General features: G+C 36.1%; 3 protein-coding genes and 2 non-coding genes across 6 annotated transcripts; 1 reads left to right on the forward strand and 4 right to left on the reverse strand.

Annotated features, from left to right (window-relative positions):
• Positions 1 to 747: 747 nt before the first annotated feature.
• Positions 748 to 3,508, forward strand: LOC137949490 (brassinosteroid-related acyltransferase 1). The gene is made up of 3 exons (XM_068795535.1): positions 748 to 1,197; positions 1,289 to 1,768; positions 2,935 to 3,508. The coding sequence occupies exons 1-3, from the start codon at positions 748 to 750 to the stop codon at positions 3,427 to 3,429; spliced, it is 1,425 nt and encodes a 474-aa protein (XP_068651636.1). The 3' UTR covers positions 3,430 to 3,508.
• A 416-nt stretch (positions 3,509 to 3,924) lies between these two features.
• Positions 3,925 to 3,997, reverse strand: TRNAK-CUU (transfer RNA lysine (anticodon CUU)). Its single transcript has one exon. It is a non-coding gene; the product is annotated as a tRNA-Lys (tRNA).
• A 65-nt stretch (positions 3,998 to 4,062) lies between these two features.
• Positions 4,063 to 4,147, reverse strand: TRNAM-CAU (transfer RNA methionine (anticodon CAU)). Its single transcript is given in 2 exon segments — positions 4,063 to 4,098; positions 4,110 to 4,147. It is a non-coding gene; the product is annotated as a tRNA-Met (tRNA).
• A 186-nt stretch (positions 4,148 to 4,333) lies between these two features.
• LOC137950525 (uncharacterized) lies at positions 4,334 to 9,862 on the reverse strand. Of its 2 annotated transcripts, XM_068797044.1 has the most exons (4): positions 9,429 to 9,862; positions 9,168 to 9,344; positions 6,620 to 6,643; positions 4,334 to 4,889 (listed from the first exon to the last, which is right to left on the reverse strand). In XM_068797044.1, exons 1-4 carry the CDS (start codon positions 9,430 to 9,432, stop codon positions 4,594 to 4,596), a joined length of 501 nt encoding a protein of 166 aa, XP_068653145.1. In that variant the 5' UTR covers positions 9,433 to 9,862; the 3' UTR covers positions 4,334 to 4,593. The 2 variants fall into 2 exon arrangements, with proteins under 2 accessions (XP_068653145.1, XP_068653144.1); XM_068797043.1 differs by having other exon boundaries at positions 9,168 to 9,862.
• A 2,890-nt stretch (positions 9,863 to 12,752) lies between these two features.
• On the reverse strand, positions 12,753 to 17,755 carry LOC137950383 (uncharacterized). Its single transcript, XM_068796826.1, has 10 exons — positions 17,162 to 17,755; positions 16,781 to 16,961; positions 16,190 to 16,323; positions 15,925 to 16,037; positions 15,546 to 15,669; positions 14,226 to 14,381; positions 13,922 to 14,074; positions 13,729 to 13,808; positions 13,062 to 13,111; positions 12,753 to 12,978 (listed from the first exon to the last, which is right to left on the reverse strand). Exons 1-10 carry the CDS (start codon positions 17,627 to 17,629, stop codon positions 12,854 to 12,856), a joined length of 1,584 nt encoding a protein of 527 aa, XP_068652927.1. The 5' UTR covers positions 17,630 to 17,755; the 3' UTR covers positions 12,753 to 12,853.
• Positions 17,756 to 18,325: the final 570 nt, after the last annotated feature.

Genomic DNA, 18,325 nt, shown 5'->3' on the forward strand with positions numbered 1-18,325 from the left:
CCCCAACTCTTTCATCCATCAAGCAACCTTTCATGCCCTAAAAGAACAAATTTCTCTCAACAAGACTTTCAATCACGGTGATTGGTCTTGGACCCAGATGAGAATTTTAGTCATTTGCAAGAAGTTTAGTTTCTGAAGGCGGCTTTGGTACTGTCTTGGTACTGGGTATAATGAATGAATCGAAGTCATGGGTATTCTTTTGGTTTTTTGTAGCACATTTTGGCCTTATTGTGGTGCTGGTATGGCTGTAACCCTTCAACAACCAGTTCAAACTTCTAGGTGAAGTACAGTCAGGACCTTGAAGCGGCTCAGGAGGTTTTCTCTTTTTGTTAGGAGTCAGTAGCCAGGAGATGAATAATAATAAGCAGGTTTTCCTTGTCCATTACTCTAGCATAATGGTTTTCCTATTCAAGCTCTGGCCATTGCTGTTTCCCACCCATGAGAGAAAAAAATTACCATCCAAACTGCTTGCAAAGACTAATTACGCAGTGAAATTTACAATTGATAAGAGCAAGCATACTAGAATTAATGATCACAAGAAGCTAGGTTAAAAGCATGCCTGGTAACTTGAATTAGTCATAACAAATTAATAATAGTGCCATGCAGGACACAACAAATCATTTCCCTTATCATGAGAAATATAAAAACACCATAGGTTAGAGGAAGCTTTGTTCTTGCAGGAATCTCAGGCCTCCCTTATTTGAACACTGACTCTGCCATTCTCAGAGCGCATCAGAGAAAAAATCCATGGCCACTCAGAATGAAGATCATCGCAAGATCTCCTGCAAGAAAACACTGTCAGTTTACCCCAAACCTCTCCCTTCTCGAATCCACTTTCTCAGTCTCTCCAACCTAGACAGGAAGTGCCCAACACTCATGTATCTGGTCTTATTCTATAAATCTTCTCGTGTTCACGAAAACCTGTCAATTGAGTCTCTTTTTACATCCTTGAAAATGGGTCTGGAAGGGGCATTGTCCGTCTGGTACCCAGCTGCAGGAAAGCTCATTTTAAACGCACATAGTGGAAAACTTGACCTTTTCTGTAACAACTCTGGTGCAGTTTTAGTGCAGGCAGATACCAAGGTGAAACTTTCAGAGCTTGGAGATCTCTCACACTATAACAAGTTCTACGAAGGCCTGGTCTACAAGCCCTTTTTCTCTGGCAACTTCTCCGATATGCCTCTGGTAACAGCTCAGGTTAGATCAGACTAGCGTCAGTCTATTCATAGCAGCAGCGTAATAATTGTTTGAAATAGTTAATGACCTTGGTTTGATCTTATTATTGCAGGTGACAAAATTTGGTTGTGGAGGGTATTCACTGGGTCTGGGCATAAGCCACTCTCTATTTGATGGACTTGCAACCCTAGAATTTCTGACTGCATGGGCTTCTTCAACAGCTCAAAGGGAAACCGCTGGATTAGGGTCATTCAATCCGGTTCATGACAGAGGCAGATTGTTGGTAGAGTCAACCCAAAACCAGTACTCGGCAGATAAATCTGGTGAAGGAGCTGATGGGACAAGGGTGGTTGCATTTGATCATCTTCACCAGCTAATTGAACAAGCAGCTTCCACCACATCTGTAAGTGCAGGTCGAGATCTTGGAAGTTGTAAGTTCTCTGAGATAGGAAGTGCAAACCAGGAGGGTTATGTTCTGAAGACCTTCCATTTAACTGGCCAAATGATAGAGAATTTGAAAATAAAAGTTATCCGTGGCAAGAATGTCAGGGCATGTTCCTCCTTTGAAGTTGTGGCAGCCCACCTGTGGAAGGTAATGTTCATCACCCTGTAAATGACTCCTCTCTCTCTCTCTGTAAATGTTCAGCCCTGCAAAACGCGTGAGCATGATATTACTGAAGAAGTTAGGGAGACTTGATAAGAAATATATTTCTTAAAGACATAAATCAGACAACGTTAATGTACCTTCTATCTCCAAACTCATGCTCTTAAAAGATTAAAAAAGAAATTGTTTCCTATCCCCCTTGCTTAAACTGAAACTTTATGGCTGTTGGTCGAGTCATCCGTAATACCCTCTCCATGAACCTGCAACAAACATTCGATTTTGAAACTGCCTACTCGTAGACTTTAAACAACACGATTATCCAACCAGTAGAGATGGGGGTCTCCAGAAAACAATTTTATCACTTCATCAAACAGTTACGTTTTGTGTGTTTGTTTTCTTTTGTTCTACTAAAAAATAGAAGCTGCAAGCTGATCATAATCATCGAGACAGTTGTTCTAAGCCTTGAAACTTTCTTGTGTTGAAGCTCGTTAAACTCATCCATATTTTATCCTGTTGAGAAGAGCCATGTTGGCAGCTAGCTCTCATACATAATAAGAAGTCTCCCGAATTGGTTATTTCCATAGATGTATCTTCATGTGCTGAAGCACAGACGTTTGTACGTCGGACACTGATACTTGATACCCATGCTCGCAGTGTCAAGTTCTTCAAAGCTATACTCATTGGAAGGTCCCTTTACCTGCTCAAGAAAATCTCCTACCTTTTTTGTGCGAGTCTTTCCTGAGCCTTTTACGAAACCTTGTTTGCTGAAACATAAATGTCCCCGACAATCTGGGCAACAGAAACCTCAAAGCCAAGCAATTAACCTTTACAAATCCAGGATTAGAAAACTCATGAATCAAGCTTTAGGTTGGAAACATCTCTTCAAAACCAACACTTTAGCTGCTGCAGCCCTGAAGTCTTACCAGTAAGAGCTTTCATGAAATAAACATCTTTCATAAGCATGTGATGCCTATGCTTGTGTATAAATAGATTTAAATTGTTGCATGACTGCATCAAATAGTCAGACAAGTAAAGGTTCCTTCTTTCTTGTTTTTCCCTGTTCAATGAAGAATGAATTTGCTTATCAGTTCTTATGTTACTGTATCTCATTTCCTACAAAAATGCATATACATGTTTGTTCCATACCTTGACAGGCGAGGACCAAGGCAATGGGATTGAGGAAGGACAGACGGGTATGTCTGCAATTTGCTGTGGACACAAGGAGCAAGATGAACCCCCCACTTCCGAAACTGTTTAGTGGCAATGCTTATGTACTTTCGTCTGTGTCCTCCGCAGCTGGGGAACTAGAGGAAGAGAGTCTTGAAACTATAGTGGAGAAGATAAAGGAAGCCAAGGGATTCATCACAGAGCGTTATGTGAAAGCTTATCTGAAGGCATTGGACTCCCCACAAAGAGCTCTTCCTCCAATACCAGAGCTAACCATGGTCTCCGATTGGACCAGAATGCCGTTTCATACTGTAGATTTTGGTCATGGGAGTGCCGCCTATGCTTATCCGTTATCACCACCTCTTCCGCAGGTGGCATATTTGATGCAGAGTCCAAATGATACCGGAGGCATTGACGTGAGGATTGGTTTGCTGAAACAAGATGAACAGGCGTTTACTCGCTACTTCCTCGCCTGTCTGTAGTCTTTAAAGGTTAAGAGTGGAGCTTCACCAATGTCACCGTTCATTCGTCTTTATTTTTTGTACTGCATGGGGTTTGTTATCTGGGATCTCCTACGAGCAAAAAGACTAATATTGCTCCTACTAGCTATCTAATGCATGCTGTGAAACTCCAAAGGATTTGTGAGAGAAACTTGTAAGAAAGACGTGAAGCAATTGAAAGATTATTGTTAACATTTATTTGTAAACGCATTATCATGAAATATTATCGACGAATACGATCAGCATAACGAAGATGGTGGTAAATAGCAACTTGAGAGGTAACACCTGCATTAAGACGAAGAAAGCCGTTGAGTTCCTCGAAATCTTTTCTACGAAGCTTTGAACTTTGCTAGGATTCATAGTCTGGCTCGAGTTTAATCATTCTGGAAGACGTCAAAGCTGTTCCTGCCTTTCAGTTTAGGATGGTCATGGATAATCCGACGAAACAATAATGCTGGTTCCAGCAAAAAAAATAACCGCCCACCGTGGGGCTCGAACCCACGACCACAAGGTTAAGAGCCTTGCGCTCTACCAACTGAGCTAGACGGGCTTATATACGAGAGATACATTATAAAGAAAATTGTTTTCATATTATTTTGAGAATAAAAAATTGTTTGGGGTGAGAGAGGCTCGAACTCTCGACCTCAGGATCACTCTTTTGCTATGAGACCTACGCGCTAGCCAACTGCGCCACCACCCCATATCTGTTTGAGACCTAACACAAAAATATTTGATACTAATTGTTGTCTTCTTAAAATTTATCATCTATGAAAGCTAAGTGGATGTGTGATGAAACCCTTGTGACCTACTTCAAATTTTAATCAATAATTGACCAATCTGGAATATCTTTGGATTCAGATGTTTGGAAACATTAGAGAATACACACTTCATGAAAAAGTAAAAGTAAAATTATGATGAGCCAGATGTTTGGAACTATTGAGTGATTTTCCTCAACTAGCCATATAATTTAGCACAGCTTCGTGGGGATGATATACGCCAGTTAACAACACATAATCTAGTTTCCTAAAAGCAAGATTGCGGATGGATGAAGCAGGCTTGCTCGCAATAATTCATCTGAGATCACCAATCTCTATAGCTGCCTGAACTGGGAAAAACTGCTGATTCTAGAAACACCATAGATCGATTTCACTCCCAGCCCAGTTGCCGGGCCCGTCGCTCCCATAGTGCCGTCACCTTCCTCTCCCCAATTAAGAGTGCCTCGGCTCGCTCCCTTGCCTCCTCGCAAATCTCTGTTGCTGCATTACATTTCTCAGCCTCCTTTTGGTATTCAGATGCTATCCTTCTTGCTTCAACAAACGTGAGATTCACGTGACGACTGTTCCCTTCTGCAACAGTCTCCTGCAGTTTCAGCTCTTCAGTTAAAAGATCAACAAACTGCTTTCCCATCTCCTCATTGAGGTCAGGATCATTCTTTTCACAATCTGTCACCAAACAACTCGTCAGAGTGGGCATCAGACTCGACACCAAGAAAACAAAGAAGCAAGAAGATCAAGCAATTCCAGTTCTTTGGTTTTTTTACAGGTAGCTTCATTTTATTTGTGAACCTACGGCCATTTTCAGTACTATTGTACCTTGCAAGTAACGCTATTCTGTAGAGAACTGCACAGTGGTTGTACCATGGAAGTAACTTTAGTCTGTAACATGCAACTGAAACTTGTTGACAGTTTGAAAGTTGGCTAGGCAGTCAAAAGGCAAACGCAGTTCCAATTCAGAATATAAACCAAGTTAAACTCTAGAGGCGGAGCAAAGATTATTTTTATTTTTTATTTTTGAAAATTTTGGAGCAAAGAATTGAGTATGTTCAAAAGTCATAATAGCATTAAATAGGATATTTCTGGACAGCAAATAGTTGTCAAGTCTCCATCAGAAAGCACAGCAATAAATTTGTAAGAATGGAAACCTGTGCAAACTAATTCTTGAACTCTTCTCAGCCTTCACCAACTACTTTACTCAGCTCCCTAACAACTCCCAAACGAGAGAGTCAAGTTCTTTTTTCTTCTCATTAATGAAAACTTTCCTTACGGTTTCTACTCCTAGACAGTGTTTTAACTAGTAACCTCACCTGCTTCTTCACAGAAGAAATATATATCAAGCTTAAGAATAAAGACCTCTTAACTCCCTATAAATCACTTTAGCTAGGTCTTGTTTTGCCTGTTTACAACTAAGTTTACCTTACGACTTCCTCAGAAATGAACAATTCACAGTATGTTGAAGCAACTTTTTTTGGATACTCTTTCTGGTAAGTATTATGTATAACTAATATGGTGAAGGGTATCCTTGAATCCCTTCTACAAGGTTGCTCATTCAATGTAGTCAATGAATAGTTAAGAGAAAGAAAGACCAATTATTTTATAGGTCATTGATTAAAAGAATTAGAGAGGGTCCATAATTGGAATGTTTAGTCAGAGGTAATTACATGAACAAGGCATGGAGTAGGGAATCAAATCCAGATAAAAAAAGGTCCTGCTAACGGATGGAGGCATCTGGATTCAACAGTTTGTAACAAGTTGTAACATTTACAGAAGTGCCATCTTCTCCAATATATGTTACAACATTGTCATTATGACTACGGTTGCTTGAAGAGTCTCCCTAGATTCCAAGCATGTGGAAATTTTGTTGACTAGATTATCTAAATATAGCTACGCCGTTACAAAAGAAGGTAGGACCATTTCTTTGCAATCAATTAGAAGATCTCAATAAAATGTTTTGAAGCATGCATTGATATTGAAATAAGAAAATTCACAATGGTTTATTTCATCTAAATGGTAATAATTATCCCAAACAGGTCAGCCATGGGAAATCAGGTATAGGAAACAAATTAGGATCTGATAGCAATTACCTTAAAGAGCTAGTTGCAATGTAAAATGCCATAACATAAACTAAAAAAAAAAAAACTTCCTTTAAACCAAGAAGATTTAGCATGGTAATACATCTCTTTTTTTCTTAAAAACAACTCTTACAATAAAAAACATACCTAAACTCCATGAGAACACCATTTAGACTTTTTAAAGTATATCTTCCCCCAATCCTACCTTGAATGATGTATGGTAACATTTTGTGATTATAAGTTTTACCTTTTTTCAGTTTTCTAGTAGCAACACAAAACTTACACAGATAATCTTTACAGAGTAGCATAAGAGTAATATCTAACCTGCAATGGAGAGGTTGACCAAACCTGCAAAAGTAATGAAGAACCAAAATAGCAAAGTTAGAAAAAACTGTGAAATAAAATGGCTTTGAAAAAATAATAGAATTCCGGCAACAGCCATAGTTACTCCACTTAAAAAGTCTTTGAAATATACATAGGTCCATTAATGTGCTGAAATTTCTCCTCCCTTGTTTTTTTTCCTTGTCCTTTTAAAAAAAAAAACAAGGGAGGAGCAATTTCAGCACATTAATGGATCATAGTGGTTCCCTTAAATTAGAATTTGTACTGTTAGTGAAGCAGTTCACTATAATATTAAGGCTGGAATTCTTAATGACTGCTGGAAGCTTTTAGGTTTCCAAAACAGCTTTAGTAACTTATAGGAGGAGGCTAGTTATTTTTAAATTTCAAAATATATTTAATTTATCCAGAGTTTATGTTTCCATTTCAGATATGTCTCCTCCTGCTCCAGCAAGAGAAGTTTCGTGTGAAATGGTCCCTCTGCAATTATAAAATGCCTTCCGATTGCCACAGTTGAATTTGTTGAAATTGCTCAAAGTGTGATGAATGCACCATTTCCAAGCACCAAACAAGAGAATATTTTCATCGTGGGAGCAGAAGCAATCGAAACCTTCCAGGAGCATTGTAAACCCCATCTCCGAAGAAGATCTCAAATTTCTAATATAACAGAATTTGCATCATAATTAGATAGAAAACATAAAATTAGGAAAGCCCCTTCTCAGATTACAGAAGAGTTTTTACTTCCACTGGTATTTCCAGTAGGAGTCCACTGGAAATGATTGACTTAACCTGTGTCAGTGCTCTGAATCATTGTCAAAAACAATACCGAGTTCAACCACCAATTTCTACAGAGTCCCCCCTGCTCCCTATTTGTATTATAAATACAATAGATAATAGTTATTAGATAAAAAAATTAGTTTACTTTTCTGTCTTATTGGTATAATCATATAGTTCAATCAATAGAATCACTAACAAGTGATCAGTAAGTATTAAGATTTTAAAATTGTTTTTTTGTTCAACTTTTCAATAAATAATACACGAGTGCACTCCCATTTTCTTGTATGACCAAACTCAGCAGATTTAATTAGAAGTGGCTTATTTTGACATCTTACCTGTTTGATGATAAAATTTCTGGCTAGCTAACAGACAGAGTTCTTAATTCAAAAACAGGTACAAGATGAATGTCAGAGACAACACAAGCAGAATAAGTTGTAAACCAATTGAACTGGTGCAATTAATTTTTTTCTCTTCAGTTTCACCCCCTCCTACTCCCCACGCTAACAGTAAACACCACATCAATTGGGAATTACATGCTTTACTTTTATGCCGAGCCTTGTACTAATACTTCTGCCAATTTATCCCAATATTCTTAATGAAATACATGGCCTATTGACACAACTTTAGAATTTGCGCTGATCTTAGCTTTTTGTACCACATTAATTATCATCTTTCAGGGTCTAATACAATGATGAACCAGATCTTTTTATTAAGTATGACAGAGTGTTATCTATAATTATCATGAAGAAGGGAAGCAATCTCCCACATGAATCCAGGGATACTGTAACAAATTTAAGAAGCAGAAATATTTTTGCAAAGATTGTAGTAAAGAATAAAATTAACACAGATAGAGAGAAAAGGTAAGAGTGATTAACCATGTATACATGTTAACATACACACAAAGGTTAAACCACAACGCATACAACTTTTACCCCCCAAACCAACAAGAAAAGAAAATCACATAACATAAATTTTATATAGAACTGTGATAATTTTATATCAAAACAATATGTCACTCAACCAAAAATGGACATTCCCTTTCTGGCAATTGCTAATATCAAGTTTATATTTCACACAACTAAAACTGGGGTTCTCTTTCAGGAATTGTGAATAATACGTTGAAATCTACACAACTCTGAGTTAATATAATTAGCTTAGCTGCAAGAGGATGCTTTCAGAAGAATGATCATTTACAGAAAACTAAGAAGTGTTGTCCACTGAAAAATGCTTAACAACATCATAGCACAGCAAGTTAGAAGTTGGAGAAATCCCAAAATACCAAACAATTTTCACAAACTGTGGACAGATCTAAATCAAAATTCTAGGACAATATGGAGAGGGAAATTTAAATCTTAACCGGAAATAGGACCCCCAGTTTCTTGAACATTTATCCCGGACAACTCCAATAAAATTGTGTAGAGTTTTGTAAATAGAGAACAGACAATAAACATTAGCAAAAGGTTATATTAATGTTTAGTCAAATCCAGCTTATCTGAGAACATAACAAAATCAAATAAAGAAAGCAGATAGAATGAAAAAGGAAAAGAAGGAGACGAGGAGAATTCAACGAATCACCACAATTTTACTCCCATTGGCCGTACTACAAATCCATTATATAAGGAAACTAGAAACCCGTTAGCCAATCAAATCAAACATCAAATTATGAAATGAAACAGAGATACGCACTCCTCAAATAAGTTCCTCCGTAAAACACATGGGAGCAAGGTAAAGGAAAAAAATGAAACAGATAAAATACCAGGTGCTATAGTGAGCAGAGACAACGGAGCAGGGCAGTCACACACACAAGGTCCACACGAAGGAGCGCTACCGTCAAATCTAAATCCTTTCTTGAATTTCGAAAACAAAGCCGGCCCCGATACGTATAGAGCTGACGCGACGGCGAACACCACCAAGCAACACCTGAGAAACAGTCCTGCACGACGAGAAGATGACATTTCTTTCCCAATCTCTGCCTCTCGGTCCTAGATCTGATCTTTGAACAACAAAAATCACACACCCATTTAAGCAAAACCATGAAACGCTCCTTCCTCCAGCCTCTGACTCTCTGACTCTAGTTTCTCTCTCTCCACTGAATGAAGGCGAAATGGCTCAAGTTCTTGAAGGAGGGTGGATTCAAATCAGGATCCAACAAAGGAACCCTGTTTTAATTATTGCTTACTTCGCAACATTCCATGAAGATAAACATTAAGCTGGAATTGATGACAGTCGAATCACTCAGTTATTTGACTTTAGCAACAGGGTTCTTATGTCTGTGATGTTGGCAGTTGAATAAAATAAAAGATGCAACCATTAAAGCGCCACCGACGCCGGTGGCAGAAGACACACACCACCACGAGTGATACACGGCTGGAAAAACGACGTGGGTCCAATCAAAATCCGCGTGGATCCGAACCCGATCTTCCTTTTTTTTTTCTTTTTTTTCCCCGGAAATTAATCAGGATTCTTTCTTCTTATTACCTTCTTAGACAGAAGACAGAGCTGAAATGAGATCATTTTCTTTAATATGAAATAATTATCTATATACCCAGGGGCATCCAACTAAAGTAGAACCAACATGATGAGGGATAAGAAAATCTTAATTGTGTCATTGGAGCTACTCCATTCACATTAGAAGGGAGCATTGTGATCTTATTCAACTTTAAACATTACTATTCATAGGAGAAGAATCCAACAATATAAATTGGTGAGTTCAATCGCTGTGAGGTTTGGAACCGATGAGTAGACAAAGAGGAGGAAAAAACAACTGCAAATATTTCTCTTTCATAATAAAGTAAAAAAAAATGGAACCATTGTATTCACCGAATCAAATCCCATGCAGACTTTGGATGCATCAATTAATCACTTTCAAAATCCATATTATATTCATTTATTCATCTTTGAATGATTTTTACCTCTTCTTGTATCTGTTTAATAAGCCAATTTGGGTCTTTTTTTGTAGCATGACGCAAGTCAAGGTGATGCACACCTAAACAACTCACTAGTTTAGCTTCCACTATTTTTCATTAAAAGGGAATAAGGTATTTATTTATTTATTTTGCTTATTTTTTGTACTTTCATTACAAGTGCAAAAAATATATATTACCCCTTGCATTGTCAGAGTTCAATAAAACGAAACAAATTGTATCTTTTTTTTCCTCTGTTTGTACTTTATCTCCAAGTGTAAAAAAATAATAAATAATAAATATTGCCTCTTGCATTGCGAGAACTTAATAAAGCAAAATAAAATCGTATTTGTTTTTTCATCTATTGATACTTTCTCTCCAAGTTTAAAAAGAAAATTAATAAATATTATCATACCTTTTTTTTTTTTTTTTGCTTCTTCTCAGTACTTTCGTTCTAGGTGCAAAAATAAAAACAATAAAATATTATCGTACTTTTTTTTGCTTCTACTTGGTACTTTCATTCCAAGTGCAAAAAGAAAAATAATAAATATGCTCCATTGCATTGTGAGAACTTAATAAAGCAAAACAAAGTTGTAAGTGCAAAAAGAAAAATAATAAATATGCTCCATTGCATTGTGAGAACTTAATAAAGCAAAACAGAGTTGTATTTTTTATTTTTATTTTTATTTTTTCTTGGTATTTTCATTCCAAGTGCAAACAAAAAAATAATAAATATTGCTCTTTGCATTCTGAGAGCTTAATAAAGCAAAAAAAAATCGTACTTTTTTATATTTTATTCGTTTTTTCTCTCCATGCGCATAAAGAAAAAAAATGTTAGATTTTTTTTGCTTCTTCTTGGTTCTTTCGTTCCAAGTGCAAAAAGAAAACCAATAAAAATGGGTATATTTTTTTTTTTTGCATCTTCTTGCCAATAAAAATTGTCTTTTTTTTTTTTTTTTTTTGCTTATTCTTGGTACTTTCATTCCAAGTCCAAAAAGAAAAATAATAAATATTGTCTCTTGCAATGCTAGAGTTTAATAAAACAAAACAAAGTCGTACTTTTTTTGCTTCTATTGGTTATTTCTCTCCAAGTGCAAAAAGAAAAATAATAAATATTATTGTATTTTTTTTTTTTTTGCATCTTCTTGGTACTTTCATTCCAAGTGCAAACTGAAAAATAATAAATATTGCCCATGACATTGTGAGAATTTAATAAAGCAAAACAAAGTTGTACTTTTTTTTTTGCTTATGTTAGTACTTTCTCCCCAAGAGAAAAAATAAAAATAGTAAATATTATCATTTTTTCTTCCTTTTGGTATTTTCGTTCAAAGTGAAAAAGAAAAATAATAAATATTGCCCCTTGCATTACAAGATCTTAATAAAGCAAAACAAAGTCGTATGTTGGTTATTTCATTCCAAATGCAAATAGAAAATCAATAAATATTATCGTACTTTTATTTATTTTTTGCTTCTTCTTGGTACTTTCATTCCAAATATAAACACAAAAATAATAAATATTGCCCTTTCATTGCCAGAGATTAATAAAGCAAAACAAAGATGTACTTTTTTTTTTTGCTTTTGTTGGTATTTTTACTCTAAGTGTAATAAGAAAACCAATAAATATCGGTATATATATATATATATATATATATTGCTTCTTCTTGGTACTTTCGTTCCAAGTGCAAAAAGAAAAATAATAAATATTACCCAATGCATTGTGAGAGCTTGATAAAACAAAACAAAGTCGTACTTTTTTGTTTTTGCTTTTGTTGAAACTTTCTCTCCAAGTGCAAAACGAAAAACAATAAATATTGATATTTTTTTACTTCTTCTTGGTATTTTCGTTTCAAGTGCAAAAATAAAAAAAATACCTAGTGCATCGTGAGAGCTTAATAAAACAAAACGAAGTTATATTTTTTATTTACTTTCTATTGGTACTTTCTCTCTAAGTGCAAAAAAAAAACCATAAATATTATCATATATATATATATATATAGCTTCTTCTTGGTACTTTCATTGTAAGTGTTAAAAAAAATAATAAATATTACCCTTTGCATTGCGTAGGCAAAACAAAGTTGTACTTTGGTTTTTGCTTTTGTTGGTACTTTCTCTCCAAATACAAACAGAAAAACAATAATTATTAATGTATTTTTTTTGTTTCTTCTTGGTACTCTCGTTTTAAGTGCAAACAAAAAAATGATAAATATTATTATACTTTTGTTTTTGCTATTTCTTGGTAATGTTGTTTGAAGTACAAAAATAAAACTTTTATTTATTTATTTATTTATTTATTTATTGTTTGTTTCTTCTTGATAGTTTCGTTCCAAGTGCAAACAAAAAAACAATAAATATTGCAACTTATATTGTGAGAGTTCAATAAAACAAAACAAAGTCGAATGTTTTTGCAAAAATAGTGGAAGTCGTTTTCCTAATATCTCTATGTCAAAATTAAGGCAAAAGAAGAGAACCCTTGTATTCACCAAATCAAATCCCATTCACATGATCTAATTGCTGCAGACTTTTGATGCATAAATTAATCTCATTCAAAATCCATATTATATTCGTCTATCCATCTTTGGATGATCTCTACCTCTTGCTGTCTCTGTTTAATAAGCCAATTTGGGTCTTCTTTTGTAGCATGCCGCAAGTCAAGGTGGTGAGCACCTATCAGAGAAACAACTCACTACTTTAGCTTCCACTGTTTTTCATTTAAAGGGAATGAGGTAAAATTTTTATTTTCGACTGACCTTTCTCTGTGACGAGTGCCACGATACTAGGAGATATACTCCTCAAGACACTGCAATTTAGTCCAACATGAATATTAGTCAAGGTTTACATGGCTAAATTCCTCTCCAACAATGGACTACAAAATATCATTCTTTCTATCCTATTAAGGATTTTCATGATGCAGTTTGGTGCAACTCATGTCAAAATACACTACTCATGCAACTCTTTTTTCTTTTCTCGTCTTTCAATTTCTAGCTATTTATGAACTGGTAGGAATCTAACGAAGTAAGGACATAGTATTTTCATTTCATATCCTATGTGAAATAGTTAAGAAAGCTAATTTCAATTTAAGATTCAATCATATTGCTACAAAATAAAAGAAATTTTTATCTAGAGACAGTAAAGAGGAACAAAGGTCTACAAATATATAAAGAATATCAGAAAAAGCTATCATATACTCACATTCTCAAATGAGTGGGTTAAATCAGGCTGAAATTATAAGACTTTTTGCTTGTTATCATCTGATCCCCCTAATCTAAAACCTTCAACTAAACAACGATAGAGATATTGAATGATATTTGAAATAGGCTTCTTTGGCATCACTAGCTGTCACTTACCATACAAAAGTCTGTGTTTGTGTGACCTATCAACGCTCTTGAATTACAAATTGCAAGGAAGTTTTATTACCTTCCTCTACTCCAAGGGTCCCTCAAACCATTGGAGAAGATGATGTTGCTTCCAAACTTCTTCAGTACTTGCCTAATCCTCTGAAAAAAACATCACCACATCAGAAAGTACATGATTAATTAAGTGAGGAGGCTTGAAGACAGCTCAAATGCCTTGTTCATCAGTGCCATTTTGGAATAAGCAGGTTACTTACATTGCCACCAAATTCAGTTGTAATCCAATGTGGTCTGGGCTTTACACCATATCTTCTCATGCAATCTTTTGCAAAATACTTGTAATCAAAAGTTGAAGTGGGGAACATACTTTCATGAGAGCAACTCATTGGCATTATCATCTCTGTGCATGCCTGCAAAAACATATTTACCCCTAAAACACATACTAAGAAATTATAATTAAAATAGTCCTCTAAACATTGCACTCTTTGGTATGATAAGATCCTAACCTCTCCAGAGGCAAAGAAGAAAAAAAAAAAAAAAAAAAAAAAAAAAGACACTGACCTGCCAATCCCAACCCTCGAGGCCATGTCCACTGGTTCCATCTTCTATGTTAAAGCATTTTTCAGATTGAGAGAAGTTGTAATACAAACTTGCAGCTGAAAATACCTTAGTAAGGTTGTTGACCTCAGGAGATGATTCGTCAATGATCTTGCACATCTTGACAGCAGAAAGGAAAAAAGATAAGAAACAGAAAGAAAGAGAGAGAGAGAGAGAGAGAGAGAGAGAGAGATGTTTTTTTTATGAATGATTAAAGCAAACTGCATAATTTTCAACTACAGTTATGTCAGAGAGTATGTTCTAAAATTTGAAAATTTGGAATTTTATGCTGGAGATAACTAACATTTAAGACATCTCCATAAATTTAACACCTAATTAGGCAAATTCAATTTTTAAGAAAGTGATAAGCCCGAGTCTATCTAAGTACAAAATTTTCTTGGTCAACATTTTAAGAACATATTCCCATAAAAATGCTATTAGGCTCTCCAAGTGTTCCTCCTTAAAGGAGGCAATTTGACTAAAAAACAACCCTGGAAACTTAGATGAATAGATCCAACATCATAATTGTCATTTTTAGAATCTTGCCCAATCTATTAAGTTCCCCATTCAATTTTGTTGTATGCTAATTCCATTGTTATCAAGTTCTTTTTTGCCACATTCAACATACCATTTTCATCTCTTCCTATCATTTAGGTTACCATTGACATCCACAAGATCCTTTTCTCTGGTGCACAATTTATGAATGTGCCAATACCATCTCAAACAACTTTCTGTTATTTTCTCATCTGATGGTGCTACTCTCACTTGTTCTCCTCTATGTTTATTTCTAAATTTGTATTTCCTGGTTTTGCTTGCACTGACCTTAACATGTTCACCACCCAACACCTGATCCACAATGGCCAGGCTTCTTGTTTCTTTCAGAATTTTGCCTTCACCTTTTCTGGAATGCATCTAGTAAATAGCAGTCCAGAGCTAGTTTCCACTTAAGCCATCTTCAATCTTAGTGTATACTGAATAGCTGTTCAGCAGTCCATGAAATAAAAGTGTCTTTTCTGGGTATGGCTTGGCTCTCAATTTTTACAGGACTTACATTCTCTTGAACTTCCCTGCAGGAGTTGCAGTTCATTCTTTAAAATAATTAAAAATTAGAAAAGTTCCTGCTCATCAACTTTAGATCATCTAACTTTGAAACCTTGGTTTGTAAAGGCCAATTCCATATTTCTAGCTTTCAAATTTCTGCTACATTCAGATTCATCAAGCAATTCAATCGTATTCAAACAACATTAACCAAAGTGTCATTTCAAAATAAAAGCATAGTCATACCTCTTGGATAGGGTAAGCAGGCAAGGGCATCATGAACTTTGCTTTTGTAGGGTAATCTACCATCGCCGTATAAACAAAAGCTGACCACAACCAATTTCGAGCTGAGTACACAGACTGAAGGCTCCTGCAAGCAAGAGAAGTTGTTATGTGATTCTGTCACGACCAATAACTATACATGATGGGAATCAATCATCAATAAGATTTCGTAAAAGAATCTGTTTGGACTCAGATGTATTAATTTTGCTTTCTCTCAAAGGATTTAAAAAATTTTAGAGACTGTCTTTGATGATCTGACTACTTTTAAGGCTTCTGAAAGCCAGACTAAAATTCTAAAGAACTACATAGCCAGAAAAGAGAGATTTGAGACTTTGAACCTTACTTGCAAGTCCTAAAAGCTCTGCTAAGTTCTACCAATCCATCAGTCTGAGCTGTCACCGCTTGAAGCTCGTCCCAGCTCCCTTTGATTACATTAAAACAATTCGGGCTTGCATCCTGCAGATAGCTCTCTTAAATTTCATCAACTTCAACAAATGGATCGAAAGAAAATATAAAGAAAGGTGTAGAAGAAAGAGAATAAAAAATACCAACGTATGTTATAGAAACAACTAACAATTTTCTCATATTTCGATTTCTTCTCAAATTACCTTGAAGTCTTTGGAGACTGCATCATAGAAGCTGGTCCAAGGAGTTATCTCATCGAATTGCAGAATAGGTGCTGAAGATGCCAAAGCTCCAATAGCAATATGAGGGTATTTTAGTCTGAACCAGGCAGCAAGCACTAACATGTTGACAATATATCGAATTATTAAAAGAGAAAATGTTTACTAAAAAAGGAAAGAGTAGTACATGAAATTTATCACAAAAATTTTAAAAACAAGTTTGGATAGAATAAGTATTCTTGTTCAGAGGGCATTCAGTTGCAGTTACCTGCATCTCACCACAAAGAGAACAACATCTAAATGAAAGTGAAAAAAGGGACTGTAAATGAAATTGAGACGTGTACAATTGAACATAACTTCACTGATACTGAAACTGTTCAAATGTCTGAACAAACTTCTGGCAGAGGAGCAACAAATGCTATAGGAATTAATAAACAGATAAATATTCTCGATTAGCTACGCAAGAAGACTCAACAGGTATCGACTGATCCAAATCTTCCCAATTGGGACCATCAAAGCTTCAGCTACAACAAACAGAGAAATTGAACGTTTGAACTGGCGATAGTGTAAACTTACTCCCTCCGTAAGAACCACCAAAAACCACAACTGGAGACGCTTCAGCCGATATGTTCTGTTTCAAACTCCTGATAAGAACAGCAAAATCCGCAAGAGCCTGTTGAGAGTTCAGGTAGCCCAAGTTCTTCGCGGACTTGTAAGACTCCTCGCCAAACGGCAGTGATTCACCATAGAATCTATGCTGCAATATTCAGGCAGACAAAAGGAACAGTTAAAACACCAAGAACCGGGAAATCTAGATAGGTTTAACTCTCGCAGTGAGCATCCTGTTATGGTAGCTTATTTCCGAGCCCTGTGTTTCTGCTAATGAAAACTAAGCTGTAAACAAAGAATATCGAAGAGAAAAACATTTTTTTAAGAAAGTCGTAAACTTCACGTTACTTCAATAAAAACGACCAAGGCATGAAACTTGGGTGCGATGTCGAGCATGAAACCGGTGTTAGCAGCAAACCATTCAATGTCCCCTTCATTGCCCGTGTAGATGAAGATGGGAGCTCTGCGGTGAGATCCACTATCCCAGTAAGTTGAGTTGATGAGGTACTTCTGATAGAAGATTTTTGAGCTCTGAGGGCGGAATGTAAAGTGGTCTCGGAGCTGAGGGAAGTAGTGGGTCTCATACGGTATCTTTGGTTTTGTTTTGTTGAATCCATTACGGACTAGAGACTGATGAACTCCCGTCGGAAAGGTGTTGAGACCAGACGATATAGTTGGATTCTTTACTGCCAAGATAGGGGAGACAAGAAAGAAGAAGAAAAACAAAAACAGAGAACTCGGAGCCATTTTTCTTCTAAACTTTCTGTGTCGCTTACAGACTAAAAGATTATCGTGCCTTCGCAGGTTTTTGTTCATTACAGGGTGCCCAACGTTTTGAAAGCTTGACACCGAAAGAGTAGACCGACGATGAATCTCATCTTTTTGTCCGTTACAGTAAGCGATCACTTGAAGAACACATGTGACTTTTCATAAAACGCATTTCCAAACAATAGCGGTGGCAGTTTCAGAGACTAAAATACAAAACAACCTCCATTTGAAAGAATCTGCAATCAAAGCTAGATTATTTTAGTTCGTAGCTTAATCCGTGTCTGGGTTAAAGAATAATGCGAAGAAGTAGGATACGAATCCTGATGAACTGATTCAGGTCATGTCGTTTTCCGTTGAAGATGAGGCAAAAGCAGAAAGCTGTACAGCATCACCCAGAAACCGAGCTCACGAGCGAAACCAAAATATCCACTCGTCCAGTCTAAACAAAGAAAACTCCAACAATTTTTTAGCATTTTTTTATTTTTTCCTTTGGCAATATCGAAAGTTGATCCATTTGGAGCTGCATTCCTGTCAACGTAACTGCAGATTTTTGGAAACAGGTCCGTGAACAAAAAAAACGCCGAAATTAATCTCGTTCGCATTCTTTTTTTTTCGGTAAGGCTGCATAACCTTTGTTGGTTGTGTCTGTCTAGATTTATCCCGTACACCAGAAAGAATAGTTGAACTTTGGGACAGTGTTTCTTGGATGATCTCCATGAGAGCGTGCTCTCTTCGGAAATATAG

This window comes from Aristolochia californica, unplaced genomic scaffold (genome assembly GCF_029961685.1).
Source record: "Aristolochia californica isolate CCGP_79_NKW_82.1479 unplaced genomic scaffold, dmAriCali1.0.hap1 SCAF_14, whole genome shotgun sequence".
NCBI lineage: Eukaryota > Viridiplantae > Streptophyta > Magnoliopsida > Piperales > Aristolochiaceae > Aristolochia > Aristolochia californica.